The sequence below is a fragment of the Malurus melanocephalus genome, unplaced genomic scaffold (assembly GCF_030028575.1).
Source record: "Malurus melanocephalus ecotype Western Australia unplaced genomic scaffold, MMel_1.1 scaffold_38, whole genome shotgun sequence".
NCBI lineage: Eukaryota > Metazoa > Chordata > Aves > Passeriformes > Maluridae > Malurus > Malurus melanocephalus.
Window position 1 is genome coordinate 226,406 of NW_026623270.1, and position 18,352 is coordinate 244,757.

The 18,352-nt window shown below is 39.7% G+C and overlaps 1 protein-coding gene across 1 annotated transcript in view; it reads right to left on the reverse strand.

Moving 5' to 3' along the window:
- Window positions 1-18,352, reverse strand: part of ARHGAP18 (Rho GTPase activating protein 18) — a 69,678-nt gene that overhangs the window by 39,003 nt on the left and 12,323 nt on the right. The window contains exon 2 of the mRNA XM_057364352.1: window positions 781-977. Within this exon, the coding sequence (XP_057220335.1) occupies window positions 781-977 (197 nt within the window). The remainder of the gene's footprint in view (window positions 1-780; window positions 978-18,352) is intronic.

Below are 18,352 nucleotides of genomic sequence, written 5' to 3' on the forward strand. Positions count from 1 at the left end.
CAATGGGCTCTACTGCTCTGGAGAAAGCTCTGTGGCTCCCCAGTCACAAGAGTTGGAAGCCTTGCTGTTTTCTGCGGGGCCCACGTTATGCTCTTCAGAGCAGTGACATTTCAAAGTGCTCAGGGAGGCTGAAGTGCAAATCTCTTTGAAAGCTCATGGAGCACATTCTTCTTCCTCATGTGGAGGCCATACCAAAATGCCAAATCCACCGCTTTAATTTACTGAAACTTGAGAGAAAAAAATTGCCCAGCTTTTGAGACCATGCCCAAAGGAGTGGCCCATAATTTATGCTTCTGAGAAACAAAAATAGTACAGCTGAACAATCACAATAGTTTCAAGTGTAGAAAGTTACTCACTATACTTAAACCAGTTAATCATTGGCTTGTCTTCTAAAGCATGAGGTTTCTATCCACAATAGCTACAATAACAAACAATATACACAAAGAGCGAAAGGGTAAGTTAGTTCAACAGTAAACTGCAAATAAAGTTTCAATTGCTGTGACTGGCAAGTACAGGCATCTTTCTGATATTCTGCAAATCCCATTCAAAGGAAAACCAGCCTTTTATTMGTCTCTGATAAAACTCTTTCAGGGCACTGCCTGTTTCTGGTGACATGCATCAGTGGCAACAGAATTTTCAAAGCAGATGTTCAGGAAAGTGACCTCCTTTTTTGATCTGTGTTAGGTGGCTGCCAGGTGGGTGCCAACTCTTGAAATAAGACTTGAAGAAAAATCCCTAAATCAGCAAACTGATGAACATTCACAGAATAGATTTCGTTACCATCTGGCTCTTTCACTACAAGTGCTCGTTCCTCGTGATTATTTCCTCTGGTTTCATGGATGTTTTCAAGTTCTTTCCAGTAGTCATCCATAGACAGTTCATCCAAGGAATCCTGGGATCCTGAGCGGTCAAACGATGCTCCATCGGGRATCTTTTTGGAATGGTCATGGTTCATCGTATACTGTCCAGACCGACGGCTGTAAACATAAATCAAAAAGGAATTCTTGGTTAGCATAAYAGATACAGGATGTATTAATATGTGTGAAGGCAGCATGAATTGTGTCAAAGTATCAAAGCAAACCACTGTCAACAAGCAAACCAAGATATTAAAAATTACTTTTAATATCTGAAATATATTTTCAATTTAGTGTTTCTGCTATATGTATATCCCAATGCAGAACAGCATGGGAGTCAGTCTTAAGAAAASGAAATAATGAATCCAAGTTCTAGTAAGCCTCGTTAACAAACCATTCAACTCTCAACAGTCAGGTCCATTCATGGCAWCTGTCTTCCTATCATCACCACTTAAAAGAATTTTTCAAAAGTGCATTTCCGCCTGAGTAAATTCTCACACCTTGACAATACAATTACTGCTTCCATTTGCTATTCTGATTTTATTTATTATTATTTACTCTGGTATCTATGACCTTAATTACAGCTGGAAAAGGACAACATAGAATTACTACAGTTACAGTTTGTGAAGTAAACCAAAATATTAAAMATTATTATTACTATCTGGCATATCATTTAAATTTAATATTTCTGCTATATTTATCTTTCAATATGGAACAGCACAAGAGTCAGTCTTAAAAAAGAAATAATGAGTCCAAATGTGTAATAAAGACCATAGAAACYACTTCTTGTATCTTGCTGCCTCTTTGACTGAAAGCTTACCATTTTTATAGTTTGATGTTACTGGTTTTTGGTTCACCCTGCTGAATGAATATTGCTAAGGCTACCACAAGGGATCTTTCACTTTYATCAAGTGTAGCTGCAGCTACTAAAGAGAAACCTGCAAGCTGAAACCTCTAGGTCTCATCTTGACCTCATTAAGTCACTTGCAAAAATGACCACTGACCTAGTAAAGAATTCAGYTTAAAAAGGACAAAGGTTGTAATGATGTCATTGATGTCACCCACACAATCAAATATACCAAATCAAAAGCTACAAGCTGATTCAGAGTATCGGCTGATTACATGAGTAGCAGCAATTTGATTTAACCTCAGAGTTATTCCTGCTTCGGAGGAGGTAAGATTGGACACTATGATCTCCAGTGACCTTTTTCTAAACTAAGTCACTCTACAACTGCAATAGTATATCCAAATTCTTCCTTATATTAAAAAATAGCAATTTCTTTGTATTTTAGAATGAGATTCAGAGTCCCATATGTCTGAATTTGTCTCCATATTCTAAAAAAGAAGACATGATTTGGGGTTAAGTAATAAATAGCACTTACTCCTAGAGAAAAAAAACAGATCAAAGAACAAGCATTGTGGATTTATCACAATGTAAACACAGTAAATTAAATCCTACCTTCTATCTAGCTGACTTGGCAAGTTTACATAGTATTAAAATGGAAGTCTCTTGTCCTTACGTTTTATCTCAGGACAACTGATGCTTGTTGGCTGCCCCTAGGTAAAAAAGCCATGCCTTTCCCTCTGAAGATAAGCTCCTTGTGTCCAAGGCACAAATCCTTTCACACCATACATGCCTGATTCTCTGATAAGAAACACAAACCATATGGCCTTTGCCTTTCAAAGTAAAGCACCTTATGGAAGGACTATGAGTTTCTATCTGCCCTGTCTCTCGGCTCCAAGTGCAAGTTAATAAATGACAATTAATCACCACGCTAATATGCAYCTCAACACCATTGCTTAACCCGCCCTTTCTTGAAAGCCCACGGGAAAAAAAAAAAAAAAACCATTAAGGGGACTGCTTAGTTTTTGCATCAATGGTAATAATGCCATCATGCTAGCAGTGCATGTTACTCAATAAATACAACTTTTCTGTGTAGCTACCTCAGCTCCTAAACTTCTCCCAGCAGGCGTGTCCCATGTGTGACCTGTGCTATTTGTGAATTCAGCACTAATCACTGCAGAAAGGTGTTCATGGGGACACAGAAATGTCCCCAGCAGGCAACCTGGGTGCTGAGTGTGGTCAAAGCAGGTCAGACTCCCCAGCTCTTGGCCAGCCTTCCCTCCTCCTTCAGCTGGAGGTGCTCAGTGCAGACTGGGTCTCTCCCACAAATATTCTGGACACCTGAATCGGTGCCTAAAGGAGGTCAGACTTCAGTTCATCATCACTCAGTTTAACCCTGTGGAGCTGCTCAGCAGCTCTTGGGTGGCCTCTTACCTTTGGAACAACCTGCTCTCACTGATCCACCTCAGCTGAAATTTAACCACCACTGCACACCATGAAAAAATAAAACTAACTCACTGAATACATTACAAATGTGCACTTTGAGGGGCTCTGGCAGGCTGAGGTGGGATAGAGCCATGGCATGGTGGAGCCTATGCCACACTGACAGGGCAGAGCTCCTCCAATCCTTCTACGCAAGCCGGGCTTGTAACCTTCCCCAGAGCAGGCTGTGTTTCTGAGAAGAGAAGSCTGTGTCCTGAAATGCATGGCTGACACAGCACAGAGCACTCAAGGCCATTTTCAGGGTCCTGTGAACATTTGCTGTACATTACAAACACTCCATTAACTCTCAGAGACAGCACCCTGCCCTTCAGTCTCTGGTCACAGGGCTGCTCTGCTTGACCAAATGTAAGCAGCTTTTCTTGTAAAGCTCCTCCTGGCCTGACCTTTCCACCCTCACCAACAAACCCATACAGCAACTCCTAATTTTGATCAGGCAGTTCTGTCATGTCGTGTTGTGAAAGTCCTCCAAGACAGAAAGACATCAATGACCAGGGGATCCTGACAAGAAATATTCATACAGAAACCTCACTACTCTGCTGTGAATCTTTGAATCTCTCCTTCAACATCTGTGYTGCTTTAGGCCCATTCCTGGCTGCCAGCCTCAGCCTCAGCCCCAGCCCCAGCAATGCTTGGGCTCCTGATGAGCCAAATGCCACACCACTCCCATTGCACCCACTGATTCCTTGTATTCCCTTACTACACTCAATCCCTCCTCTAGTTTCTGTTCAGACTGCAAACTCTCTCAAAGCCATCTGCCTTCGTCCATAGCCACAGTTCACATTTCTGTGGACTAGGAGAGAGGCTCAGGCTCAGAGAGAGCAACTGCTAAAGCTCCAGCTGACAGAGCAGATCATATCTTTTTTTTTTTTCACTTCACTTGGTTCAAGGTTTCTTAGCTTGCATACTCCACCAGAGAAAGTGAAGCAATACTTGGTGCATAATCTGCACAGCAGTGGCTCCAGGCATCTTCATCTCCATCTCTGTCTCTCATATGAACCTCTCCCAGTCTACAAAAATGCACAAACAAGACCTTTTGAGGATAATAAGGACTGTCTTGGTACCACTTTAGTCTTCCACTAAATTCACTCCTTCTCCAAACTTATACTTAGTAAGCACTTGTTGTATATAATACAATAGAAAAGCATAGGTGGAAACATGTTAAGGCCAAGAACAACAGAGGGGAGAAAGGGAAAAGCAATCACTCTTAATAATAGTATTACAAGGACTCTGAAAGAGAGATTTTTAAAAAATAATTAATCCCACAATTATAGACTCTTTTAAAATTATTTTTAAAGTTTTTCAGATGCCCCATCTTACAAAGTTTGAAATCTTGTAGAAGACTGCTTTCCAAAAAGCTATCAGTTGGAAATAAATATAGCTCATTAAAAAAAAAAAAGAGCTATTACTGCAGTTGTAGAAAATAGGTTACTTCTCCAGTACATTGTTGTTCTCAGGTGTCCAGTTTATCTATTTGCAATTTTTAAAATGCAGCTGCTTTTCACAAGTATCTTAAAGGAGATCTCTTTTTTCCCCCCTAGAAAATGCACAGTATTGCTAACACACACTTGGAAGTAATTTTCAAGCACTTCAGATGACTAAATGGCAAGCTTACTCACCAGCAGTTTCTTTACCCCCAGAAAATTCTCATTTCCATTCAGGTCTTCACTAACAACATGCTCAAACCCCATTAAAATCTTATTAACATCTATTTTCACCCACTTGTAAATAGTTTGCTCTTCAAATAGCTTTACAGGGAGTAGTGCAATACTCTCATTTCCAAATGGCACAGTCAGTTCTGACCTCTCATACTCAGGCACTGCCCTTTGCAGCCGATGAGATTTTTTTGCCTGTTTATCTCAGTACAAAACAGAGCCCCCAGGCATAAAATCATTCTTCAATATAGTTATTGCAGTGTCTTACCAGATTTAATCTTCTTGTCCCACCCACCAGAGATGCACTTTTTTATCGGAAACATCAAGGATGCCAGACAAAGCACTCCTGCTCTTACAGAAGGGAGCCATTAAAAACAATACTTGTCATGAACATCATTCATTGTATTTACAAGGAAAGAAACCAGATTTGGGTTATTTTACTAAGTACTTAAGGGAGAAGAACTGTACGCAAATGTTTTCTTCGCAGCCTTTTCTTTTGTGACCAACTGTGTGTCCTTTCTCAGCCTTCAAGAAAATATGATTCCTTACATTAATCACTGATTTATACCATAATAAATATGTGGTTTTTTCCCGGTTCTGTCAACCTGATTTTGATTTCATCAATAGCCATTTTTAAGAAGTTGTCTTCATTGTTTATCTTCTTCCCTGTGAAAACTATATCTCCTGTCTGTTCCATTGGCTTTTTAGCCATTCGTAACTGCTATTTGTCATGTATAAACTACAGCCACTAGATATGAATCAGTTAGTAATGTGCGCTTCCACTGGCATTTCAGATACATACACTTTGCAGAAAGCTAATTTTTTCCTTAATCCCATTTTTTCTCACTTAAAAATGAGGGCTGTGTTGTGCTCTAAAACAGTGAGTGATGGGGGAAAATATAATCTTTGTCATCTCTGTAGAGCTAACCACTAGTTTTGCATCTGAATATGATCTTTCTACATCACAAAAATGTAAGTGTACAGGCACCATAACTGTATGATATTCTTATATACTACATGTGTGTGTATGCATATATTAGATGTGTAAATATACTGAAAGGCAGAAATACTAAATTCAAGGATACTCACGGTCACCAAAAGTAGGAATATGAATGTACTTTTATGTTGAACCAAAAACAAAAAAATCAACGCTGCTACAAGAGATGTGCAGCTCCTCTAACAGGATTATTGCAGGAATGCTCACTGACTCTAGGAAAGGACAAAGTCCAGCTACTAAATACAGTACGAGCATGAAGCAAAAAGACACCAGTTTCTACAATCTGTTATTTCTTCTTGGAAAAAAAATTGCAATAATGGATGAAATACAAGTGAAAGAGAGGAGAGAGAAACATGTTTTGCAGCATAAAATTTGAGAATTTCTGTACAAGGGGTCCTTTTCTCTGCCCACTTTTGCCATACTTTGGAATTCGAAATTCAGAGCTGGATCTTTCCTGAATAAAAACTTTCACACCTATAAAGAGTGTCATGAAGGCAACAAGGGAAAAAGCCATCAACTTAATTACTGGGTCTAAACTCAATTTGGATTCAACTCTTTGGCATTAAACAAATATGGTCCTTTTCCACACCTGCCAAACAAAACTTATCAGTTTTAAACACTGTCTTTAACTCACTGTTCTACAAGACTAAGAGTTTCCAAAACACTTGTTTTTATCAGCCAATTTCCAATATTGATAACACTAAAGAACATTGCATTACTAAGTGTGCTGAGTTTGGGGTAGATAATTTTCTTCATGATGGCGAGGATGGGGCTATGTTGAATTTGTGCTGAACACACACTCATAATAGAGAAGGTTTTGTCATTGCTATTTTGTTATTGTTATTTTGTTATGGCCTCTTCTGCTTTTTGTACTGTTGCACTGGCAAGGGATGATAGTGTGGATGGGAAATTGGGAATAGACACAACCAGGACAGCAGACCCAAACTAACAAAAGGGATATTACAGACCAAATGACATCATGCTCAGTATATAAAGTAGAGGCAGGAAGGAGAAAGGGGGGAACATTTGGAGTGATGGAGTTTGTTTTCTCAAGTAACCATTACATGTGCACACCTGCCTGGCCATGGGACACAGGGAATTAATTGTTTTGCTTTGTTTGTGTGCACAGCTTTYGATTCCCCATTGAACCGTCTCTATCTCAATGAGTTCTCCAGCTTTTACCCTTCTGATTCTCTCCCCAGTCCCATTTGTGGGGAAGAGAGCAAGTGGCTGAGTGGTGCTTGATTGCTGGCTGGGCTTAAACTTCAACATCAAGTGATGTAATTATTTGTCAAACTGAGCTATTACACATCCTTGAGCTGTACACTGAAAATACAACGTTTAGCCTTAAAAGTATCTTTAAATCGTAGCCATGAAGCGCRTTTATTGGAAATCTTGTACAGGCAATGTCTTGAGCACTGCTGCCCTTCAGATACATTGTCTGGCACCGCAATAAACCAGCACCTTACTTGGAGTTGTATAAAATAACAAAAACACACCTGACTGTGGCTACATTACAGCAGCAGCTTCCAAAATGCCCATGCAGAGAGAGTCTTGGAAGCTATTAGCAGTATTACTGCAGCCATACACTGAGCTGATGCTGCAGATCACTGAGTCTGGCCATCACACCAACACGTGCTTAGATCTGTTAATCTGATAAAGAAGACACAAAAGATTATGAGATAGGGGAAAAAGGAGTGGGTACTTGGCTCAGAGAGGTGAAGCCTGCTGTTCAAACTCATAGTGTAAATCTGTGACAGAAACAAAAATAATTCTCAGATCCTCTGGAGTCTTTCACCACCGGACCACTGAGTGTTAAAGATTGAGATCTGACCCCATGTCATACTGCAAGACAGATAAAAGGAAGCTTTGCTCTTGTGGGTTTGTGACAGACTCCAGCACTGTGGCTATAAATAAAATAGCACMCTCAAAGAACAATTATCTTGTTGACATAGGAGTTACAAAGTACAGTAATCTGTGTAAGTCATTCAAGTTTGTCCAAAGGCTAGCCAGATTGAAACAACAACAAAAAATGCCTACAAGTACTGTGGTTCATTTTGAAAATTATTTACCGAGTAATCACATACATGAGATGCTGTGCCCTTAAACATAAATACAGCACTTAAGTCCTGTCTAATCTAAACTACTAAACAGATAAGGAGAGGGAAACAGTGTGATCTCCTGTCCCACTTGTCATTCTGAATGCTGAGCTACAAGAAGTGTGGGAATAAGCCAAGCTCCTAAACTCAAAGCTCTCCCATCCCTCCCCTACTTTCAAGAACCCAAGCAGCACCACAAGATGCRAAAACTTCTTAACTGAATTAAGCAAGAAAGCTCTAATCCAATGGCTACAGCAGTTGCCAGGCTTCAGCTCCCCATTCTTGGCTGGATCACTGGCCTGGGAAATGACTGCCCAACCTTCCTATAGCCATGGTGCCTACCAGAAGGGCATCCTGATTTTTCATGGTTTCTAGGCAAAGCTGCAGAGGTCTTTTATTCCCTAATTGCTTATTCTAATGATTTCAGCCCAATGTTTGAGACACTTTTGACACACCACCCCTTCACACACCAGCACTTTGCACTGCAGTTTTGAGCAATTTTCAAAGTCCGGTCAAAAAAAAAAAAAAATTGGAATTGATGTGCCTATCAAAGCAGGTTGTCCTAAAATAACTGAACTTTGCATAAAGCCATAGAGTTGTGACTACCTAAACAAAGTTAATTGTTTTTTTTAAAATGAAAATGCCTTCACCTTTTTATAAAGACTTAAAATGTTAAAACGAATCTGTCTATTTAATTGATAATGAAAACCTCCCATCAAACAAAAGCCAGTATCACAACCTTTCACAAGTAACAGGTAACMCTTGAGCAAGACCCAAGTCTGAACATTTGATGTCCAGAACGATGAAAAAATACTTCTCACCACCTTTAAAGTGCTTCATAACTTTTACAAGGCATTAGAGAAACTTCAGTCTTGACTTGTATGGCTGCTTTTCAATTTACCTCCTAAATCCTGTCACCTGTTGYAACAGCTGCATGCTTTCTTTTCTACCTTTTGTGACATTTGTTCTTTCCATGACTGACTGCAAACTCTCCTGCAATTCAGTCTTTTCAAGAGAATCATACAGAACATGGAAAAAGAACAGTAAAGATGCAACGTAATTTACAGTATTTTTTGTATTTTGAAAATTAAAATTCCTTCTCTCCCAAATTAAATAGTTTCATTTTGGCTACTCTGTGACCTTGTGGAACATTTTGAATGTCAACTGCAATCAAACTTCYCCAAATCCCCTTTAAGCTCCAAAGAAAAGCCAGAGAAGTAGGAACTRAGGCAAAGCTCTGTTTTCTTTCCAGAGAGTACAAAGTAATTGCAGAGAGGGTATAAAACAGTACTCACTTTCTAAATTAGCATAAAAAAGGCTGAGCAAAGARAATCAGGTCTCTCAGGATTTTTTGTAATACCATCAGCTGCTGTTAATACCTGCTCAAAACTGCTCTGGAGATTAAYAACAACAACCAAACAAAAAAMCAACAMAGAAAACCGAAACCCAACAAAACCAAAAATCCAGAAAACCCCACCAACTGACATTTTAAACCCCTCCATGAATAATAAATAYAAAACAGGGCAAAGTTAGGGTTGTCAGACTCTAAAAAGTGGATATACATACATATGAACATTGTGCTGCTTCCAGCCACATCCACATTACTATTTATATAAGATTTTTTTAACCTTYGTGCACATAATCTTACTTCTTTCCCTACCCCAGCCTGTCACTAAAGAAAATAGAAAGAAAATTATGGCAATGGCACAGGGTATTATGCTTAATATTCTAATCCAATGGACCAGAAATGGGAGATTCCAGATATGATGCCAAAACTTAATCTGCCTGAACTATATGAAGCACCTCTAAGAAGATTAAAATATTTCACAACATTTCATTTAATAGGACATCGTGTTCCTACACAGCCATTTAGACTCTATTTTCTACTTCCAGTGAGACAAATTATAATTATGGAAAGCTGATATATACTCTATCTAAAATTAGTAATAAACTCACCTTGAATATTGTGTGCAGTTTTGGCCAYRGCAATGYAAGAATGATAATTAACTATTTRAGARARTCCAAAGSAGGGCAAAGAARATGGTGAAGGGCCTTGAGGGGAAGCCATGTGAGGAGCAGCTGAGGACACATGGTCTATCCATCCTGGAGGAGACCAAGAGGAGACCTCATTGCAGTCTGTAACTTCCTTGTGAAAGGAGGAGGAGGGGCAGGCTCTGATCTCTTCTCTGAGGTGACCAGTGGGAATGGCCTGAAGTTGTGTCAGGKGAGGTTTAGGCTGGATATCAGGAAAAGGTTTTTCACCCAGAGGGTGGTTGGGCACTGGAACAGCTCCCCAGGGAAGTGGTCACAGCACCAAAACTGACAGAGTTCAAGAAGTGTTTGGACAATGCTCTCAGGCACATGGTGTGACTCTTGAAAGTGTCCTGTGCAGGGCTGAGAGTTGGACTTAATGATCCTTGTGGGACCCATCCAGCTCAGCATATTCTGTGATTCTGTGGCTCTGATACAGATCATCAGTGCTCCATGTATGATTTATGAAGTGAAATTATTTATTAGCAGAAGAGGTGCTAGAACTAAAACATGTACACTTTTGAACAGTTGCCAAAGGAGTTACTTGCTGTGCCACCTCAGGTTGTTTCAGGAAAAACATGACCTTGTTCCACTCCACACAAAGCGAGGAGGAATTCAGGATTGACAAGTACAGCCTTAAAGCCTCTCGCCACAATATGACTGCACCAGCTCTGTTTCCTTGTTTTTTTGGGGGACTGCTGCATTCCAGCACCCAAGCTGTTCAACTCATTGCATGCTTTTACCCTTATTCTCCAACMATAAAATGSAGAAGSCTGTTTATTTCTTTTAGAGAAAGAWAAGTCTCATTGACTCAGATTTGGAGATTATTTAAAACTCARAAACATCATGACATAATGTATTATCAGATTTGCAATAAAATTCTCACAGTTTAGCTAAAYTCAGAAGTTTCGGAAGTATTCAGTTTTGGTTTTACTTCTGTATTGACAAAATGAAGTAGACCACATTGCCTCAGGTGCTGTCATTCTGACCCTCTTATTTCTCATTTGAATGAAGATTCTCAGATGCTCAGGATTCACATTCCTATTTTTTGCCCATMTATATCAATTTTTGTTCAAAATCATACACTCCAAAGAAAGACAGATASCTATTCCTGGGAGAGCAAAATCCACCAGAAGGGAAAACAAGGGGACAAGGGAATGACATGTATAGGTAAAATCACCTAAAGTGGCACCACATTAGGAGCAGATTTGCAAGTCATGTATACCTTTAGAAGAGCTGAAGAATGTCACAGAATCCCATGTCCCATAGAATGAAAACAGAAGTCAATTTCCAAACTCAACAAACTAGCAGTATATTTCCCTTATACTCAATCCTAATTGTGTTTAAAGCTATAGTTTAAAAAAAATTGCCTACAGCTAGGAAAATAAGGAAAGGAAGGGCCTGGCTTGAATCTCCTTTGTCACATTTTTGGCTCGGTCCCATGGTCAACTGACCTACCTTTCTCATTCCTTCCAAATGCCTTCTGTATCATCTTGCTTCATACGGGCACAGATGTTTTCCTTTGCAGTTTTGATTCTTTTCATTCTCTACAATACGTATCAATGACAAAAATGTATGCAAAATATGTTGTTTGTAACCACCCTCATGCTGCTTATTGGGMAAATACTCAAGCATATAATACACATTTTAAAATACACTTTTTTCTGTAATCTTCTAAGAAAACCACTGGAACTAATCTTATCGCAAAGAAGAGAATAAAGCCTGTGTGAGATCACTTCAGGCTTCACAAATATCAAAGAGAATAAACCAGGAAGTGAAACAGATACAGTATTTGTAATTCCATTATTGAGAGGCAGAGAGGAAAGATTTAAATAATTTATTTTTCTTTTCACACTGGAAAAAATAAGCATGGCAACAAAGCCCGATTTAAGATACCCTGATAAATACCAAAACCACTTAGTAAAGTACAGTTACAGCCATGAAATGAGACTGCAGTTACTTTTGTGCCTTTAAAAGCAATTAGTTCTCTAAAATCATTAGCTCTTACCATTTTAAAAGACCTGTTAGTTAGGCCTATAACCCTGTTACTTGCTAATACAAGGCTTACAGCACAATTCAGTAATTTTGTTTATGCTTGAAGGAAATTGGCAGGCATTCACAGTCAATTTATTACAATATAATCCTTACATTCAGAAGAAATTGTAAATGAATTTTTATGAGCATTCCCAAACAAGGAAATTCACGCAGGAGTCTAAAGACCTTTTGTAACAAAACAGCTTTCATTTTCCAAAAAAAACCAGCAACATTGTCCAAAGACCCAGTAAGACAAAGCAGACAAAGGTGGTCTCAGGGAAGCTGGACAAGAGAGGGTGAGGAGGAAGCAGGAAGGACTGAGGAGAGCAGCATGTGCAAGGTGGGCCAGCACTCAAGAGTTCTGAGGGTACAGAAGCAAAATATCAGAGAGATGCTTAAGGGCAAGGGGATAGGAGAGGGAGGCCTCAARGACGCTGCACAGAATGGATTTTCTCAGTTTAGTTCAGGGTCAGCATAAGGAAAGTGGCGTTTGCAAACAGCTTCAGAGGTTGGGCTGGGATTTTACTCATTGCCAGAGGAGATAACACAAAATGCTGCACGTGCCTCTGCACATGAGGCAAACCTGCTCTGAGAAATTCCTCTAGCAGGAGCCAGGCAGGGTGTGCCATAGCAGGAGCAAAGGGCAATGCAGATGTGCCCTGATCCAGCTGTTTCCACACACTCCCTCCCCACAGATCCACCACACAGGGAGCAGCGGAAAAGTCCATCATCACCTCAGCAAAAAGAAAGGGCACCCAGTCACAATCCTTATGTTTTTTTTTCATTTCAGGGCAACTAAAAGAAAAACAGAAACAGCTAAAGCTGTGAGACTTTGCAATCTTTCCTTTCCTACCAGCTTCCTTCTTCTAAGCAAATATTCCTGGGAAATAAATGTTCCTGGGGTGCAACCGCTGAACTGCCTGCAGTAAGAGCACTGCAGACCTACGCTAACCTATGCTCTGTTATCCACGCTAACGAGCGCTTCCAAAGGCTTAAGTGTCCTATGACCAAGCAAGGAACCCACTAAACAAAACAGAATTACAATAATATATTCCCTCCCTCCTCATTTTTTTTGGGAAGCTCTTAAATGTCAATAGGCAACCAAGCAAGCACTAAGGAGCTCAGAATCACAGATTTTCTTYATCCCTCTCACCCTTTGTTATGTTTTCTGAACATAGGCAGAAAAGAAAAAAAAGGTGAGGTGTTTTTTTTTTCAGCCAAGGTCCCTGCAAATCTTTATTGGCACCTGTATACATAGGTATACTTACWAATAAGAAATTTTCACTTACAAATGAAAATACAGATGTACAGCCACCAGTCTGAATGTACAGATGTGTTCATGTGCAAGTTTGGAAGGCAGCCTACCACAGGGTTCACTACTATGCTATCTGTCCACAAGCTTTGAGCACCAGGGCTTGAGTACAAAAACAAAACTTCAAGGGAATGGATGTGAAAGAACTTTGGTTTGTTCCAGGAGAGGGGGATGAAAAAAGAAGATGTAATACAAACCAAACAACAGTGTTGTAGACATGAAATGAACACTGGAAATTAAGAAAAAAATAAACAAAACATGCAAATTAACTATCGATCATTTAACAGAAACAGCTGTTCAAAATGAAAAACAAACCCTAAAAAAGCCTTCTCATACGTATTTTATTATTTGTTGATCATGATTTCACATATATAGTCCTTGTTTCTCATTTCCACTATCAGMATTTCATTTTTTTGTTTTTTACTCCTGGATGTGATTCTTTTTTGTGTAAGCAGCCTCCATTCCATGTGGGTACCTAGGCAGCAAGTTCATGRAAACTTAACGTGGTCAGGAAAGACTGCTGTCAAATTTTAAGGCAGCAAAAGGAAATGCACAGGTCTGGTCAGAAAGAGAAATCTGACAGAGAAATCTACTTGCTCTGCAGCTGAAAGAAAATAACGTGCTACTAGTAAAATGAGGAAAAGTAACCCAGAAAATCAAGAGCTTTTAGCAACTTCAGTTTGAATTACATTCATCAAAGAAGATGCAGATGGGGACTGCAAGAATTCTGGTATTTCAATATCAAATACAAGTAGTAATTAAAAAAAAAAGCTCCATTTGTAGATTTACAAATTATCTAGATGATATCTCTTAATACAAATTATTTAGGAAAATCCTTTGTTTTCCTCCCTAACCAACATCCCTTTCTTTACCAGCATCTTACAAACATGAAAGGTACTAGTTTCTATGTCAACACACAGGTCCCTTATGTGGTTTTTTGAGCTGATAACATTCTCCATGATGATTGTTCAAAAAAGATACCAGTCTATTTTGGATTGTATCAACCAGTTATAGGAAACAACATGAATCTGGCTTTTCAAAATCATTGCATCACTAATATTAGCCCTATCTCTTACTCTGCATTTCCAAACAAAACACTTCAGAGGAGGGCTAAGTGCYAGCAAAAAATGCAAGTAAAAATTACATTGTACTCCTAAGTTTCCCCATGTATCTAGAGGTTCTATCCTCGGCTTCAACTTCAGGCATATTCCTTTGCATAAACAGGGAAAAAAAGAGCACCTATTTGTAATACTAAGTAGCTACAATTACAGATCCCAGTAATAATAAAGGAAAATGCAATACAATGCTTCACACATTACACATTAAACCTGAAGTAARGCACAATCCATATGCAGATGCTTCTATAAATACAAATCCGTATTTTCTTTTGCCATGTGTACACACACACGGTGTACAGAAGAACAAAAGAAATGTTAAAGCACTCTTGAGTACTGCTATCCATGATTTCTAGTTACAGGACCAAGCTCCTCATGCTAGACAGCTGTACTTCCCATTATGAGACACATCTACAAATGAATACCACATGCTCTTGTACGATATAATACGTACACAGGGAAACAAAAAACATTTGCTGCATGCAATATGAAGTCATATATAAAAACTCCATTTCAATTAAATTGAAAACATCATATAATGACAGTGACCCAAGCCTGCAGTTTGGGGAGAAAGGGCAGGGAGCGGGTGGGTGGAGGAAGGGACGGCACCCTGGATGAGGCTGACCTTGGTGCMCAGAGCAGACACATTTCTAGGCAGTGAAGAGAACCAGGTGTGAGGCAAACCAGAGCAGAAGCTGAAGGGCTCTTCAAGAGTCCTCCACCCCCAGCTCCCTGCTGCACTGCCTGACCACTTTGTTCTGTCAGCCCTCATGACACCCCACCACACTGGGCAGGCTTTCCAGCACTGAAGTGCTCACTAATGCACCCTAAAAATTAGGGAGCCAGTACATAGCAACAGTGCAGGGGAGGTGGTGAGGGAAATGAACGTCTCTGGGCCAGAGCTGGGTGACAAATAAATCCTCTGAGCTCAGGCACAGYGACACGGTTAAGTCCCTTCCTACCAGAGGTATTAAAGTAAACTGCTTTTTAATACTGTCTGCACTGAAAGTGCATACTTGCAATCTTAAAAGTTTATGTGGATACAAGAAATATTTGATCATATAAGTAGCCAGTTCTATCTCGGAGGATAAAGAATAATTCCTTTGCCAAAATAAGGCACCTGGGCAAAGTCATTTGTAAAGAACTATAGAAGTGCTGACAGACTGACACAGAAACRGAATCACATACTTGTCAGCATGAAAAGGGTTTAAAACCTCCAATAAAAGTCAACAGAGCAATAGCAATTGATGTAGAAACTGTAACAGGAAATTTACAACACATTTTAACATAAAGATGAAAAGGAGACTTTCAAAGAAGGACAAATGCCTGTATACCAAAATTACACTACTTTCTCAATTATCAGTTCTGTAAATGCAAAACTGGTGTGTGTACTTTATAGCTTCTGCCACCCTCATTTAGTGTTTTCACCAGAGGCGCTCAGATCTCCTTCATCTTTGAAAGTCAGGAAAGTACAGTGAAGAATTTAGGGATATTTTCATTAACTGTGCTCTCTAGGCAACAGACGTAATTTTCCCTTTTTTTTGTCTCATAACACCTCACTTGGAAGTAAATTAGTTAGAATTATTTGCGCAATGCCCATTCAGAATAAATATGACCTTTACTACCACTATTGTTTTAAACAATCAGGCAATACACTGAAGCTGCCTCTTCACCAAGAGTTCCAAAGCAGCSCTTTGGCTCCAGTTCCTTCTTTGTTCACACAAGCTTCACACCTGTGCAGCCTCCGAGTACCCCAAGGGATGTTCCCAAGCACGACAGCTCCAGGCCACCTCACCTCACATGAGGCCAACACTTCTCGGAGCAGCCTAAATCCACAGCCCAAAACAACCACATGCAAGACCCTGGATCTCCCCAACCTTACCGACAGACTTCACCAAGACAGCACAAGCAGTAGGGCAGCCAGCCTGTTGYACATCCAGTATAACTCAGGGGAAGGGCAAAGGTGTCTCTTTACTCGCAGAGATTAAATGGGAAATTGCTGCCAGGACTCTTCGAGGATCACGTGCTAACACTGAGCACAGCCTACTAAATGTACAGCTGAATCATGCCACCAGCCCAGTGCAAAAGTTAACTCTCTGAGGCYACAGCAGAGAATAATTCTGTATTCAGAAATAGTGATGGAAACAGCATCAGCATCAACAGCCAACAGCTAGGCTTTCTTCCACTAGCAAACATCCAAACTAGCACAGTCACCTTTTGAATAATTAAGCCACTTCCCACAGAATATTGCTCATTAATCCTGACACAGCAGAAGACTCGAATTCCARAACTGTACAAAGGATTTGGAATCGACTTTGTCATTAGCTTTTCCTCAATCTCATTTAATCCCAGTGGTAATTAGGTATCCTAATGCATCCTATTGCAAGGCATCCTTTAAGGGAAGCAGTGTATGTAGATGGTCACATCTGTCCAGTAGCCTGCCATAACTGAATACAACAGACACCTTGCCCTTCTTCCAAACWATCAAACCAGCGAATCAGAGGCCAGTAGACCCTGGTGTACCTGGCTGAAGGAACATGCAAAATGTGCTCCTCATATCTCCTTGGCTGTAACCACTTCCTCMGTGTTATGAAGAGATCACTTAGGCAGAGAACAAGCCGGGAAATTCCCACCTGCCCAGCACAGCAGATTGGTGACAAACACACAAAGCAGATGCTCTGAGAAARAAATAACAGTGGCATGAGGGATCCTCCATAACAGAAAAGGACAAAGCAGTATCCTCTTCTCCTCTTAGGGCCACAAGCTTCCTCCTTAAGAAACTAAACAGATATGAATCTCCTTTTAGAAGCCTGGCACAACTGAATCTCCCATGATAACGGTAGTACCACTCTCAAATTTTTCTCTGAAGAAGCTACCAGCAATCAGCTGGAAGCAGACTGGGCAACACATGGACTCAGAGAGCATGAAAAGCTTTTGGTGAAGGTGGACTTCCTGAACTAAAATTGCCAAGCTGTTTGACCCTGGAGAACTGCTATCAGCAATGCATACATTGTGCTAAGGSATCAAAAAGAAGACCTGGGAAACTCATGCTCTGCACCTTGAGAGCTAGTGAGTCAGCTACGGGGCAGCTTACATATCAATAATGTCTTTCTCTTGAAGATGACAAGGCACATTGGGATTTATTTTAAGTCATTTCCTTGTTTAAGGAACTAGCAATGGTTTCTCGTGAAAGCAGCAGCTTGAAATGGGACAAAGGATCATCTCTGGTTAGCTAACAAGACACACAACCAAAGGAATAGTTAACAATAAAAATCAAAKCTTTGAAATACTACAATTCCCTCACTGGTTACGGTGCAAAGCATTCATCCTGCTTGCAAAAGCATTTTATGCTTTTAGGGTATGTTTACCTGAAGAGTCTTAATTTCCCACCTTAAGTAAAAAAATCTAAATTTATACTAATATTTTGACTCAGATCAATGTCATCAGTCTTCAGAAGTATCTTGCTATAACTTAAAACAACAGGTAAGTGACTAAAAGTTCTTAACACCAGACAGAAAATCATGCCATAATGATACAAAGACTATACTGGTAATGTATCTTTCAATTAAAAAAAATAGTAATGCATTAAAAAAAAACCCACAAAAACCAAACATGTATGAAACATGTTTAGCAATTCCAGAGTCCTTCAAAAGTAAGGTAATATCACCTGAAACAGAAACAGAGAATACTTTCTCATGTCAACAGTGTGGTGGTATAATGGAGTAACTTACTTCAATGACCTTCAAAGTTTTGCATGAAAGTGACAAGCCTGTATAACTATAGGAACAGTGTGTGTAAAATGAAAAATTGTCCAGTCATTTTTCATTTCTAGACTTTCAACTTTCTAAATAATCTTAAGAACAAGGTTTTTATTTGTTAGGGGGTTTTTTGTTTGGTTTTTTTTTTTTTTT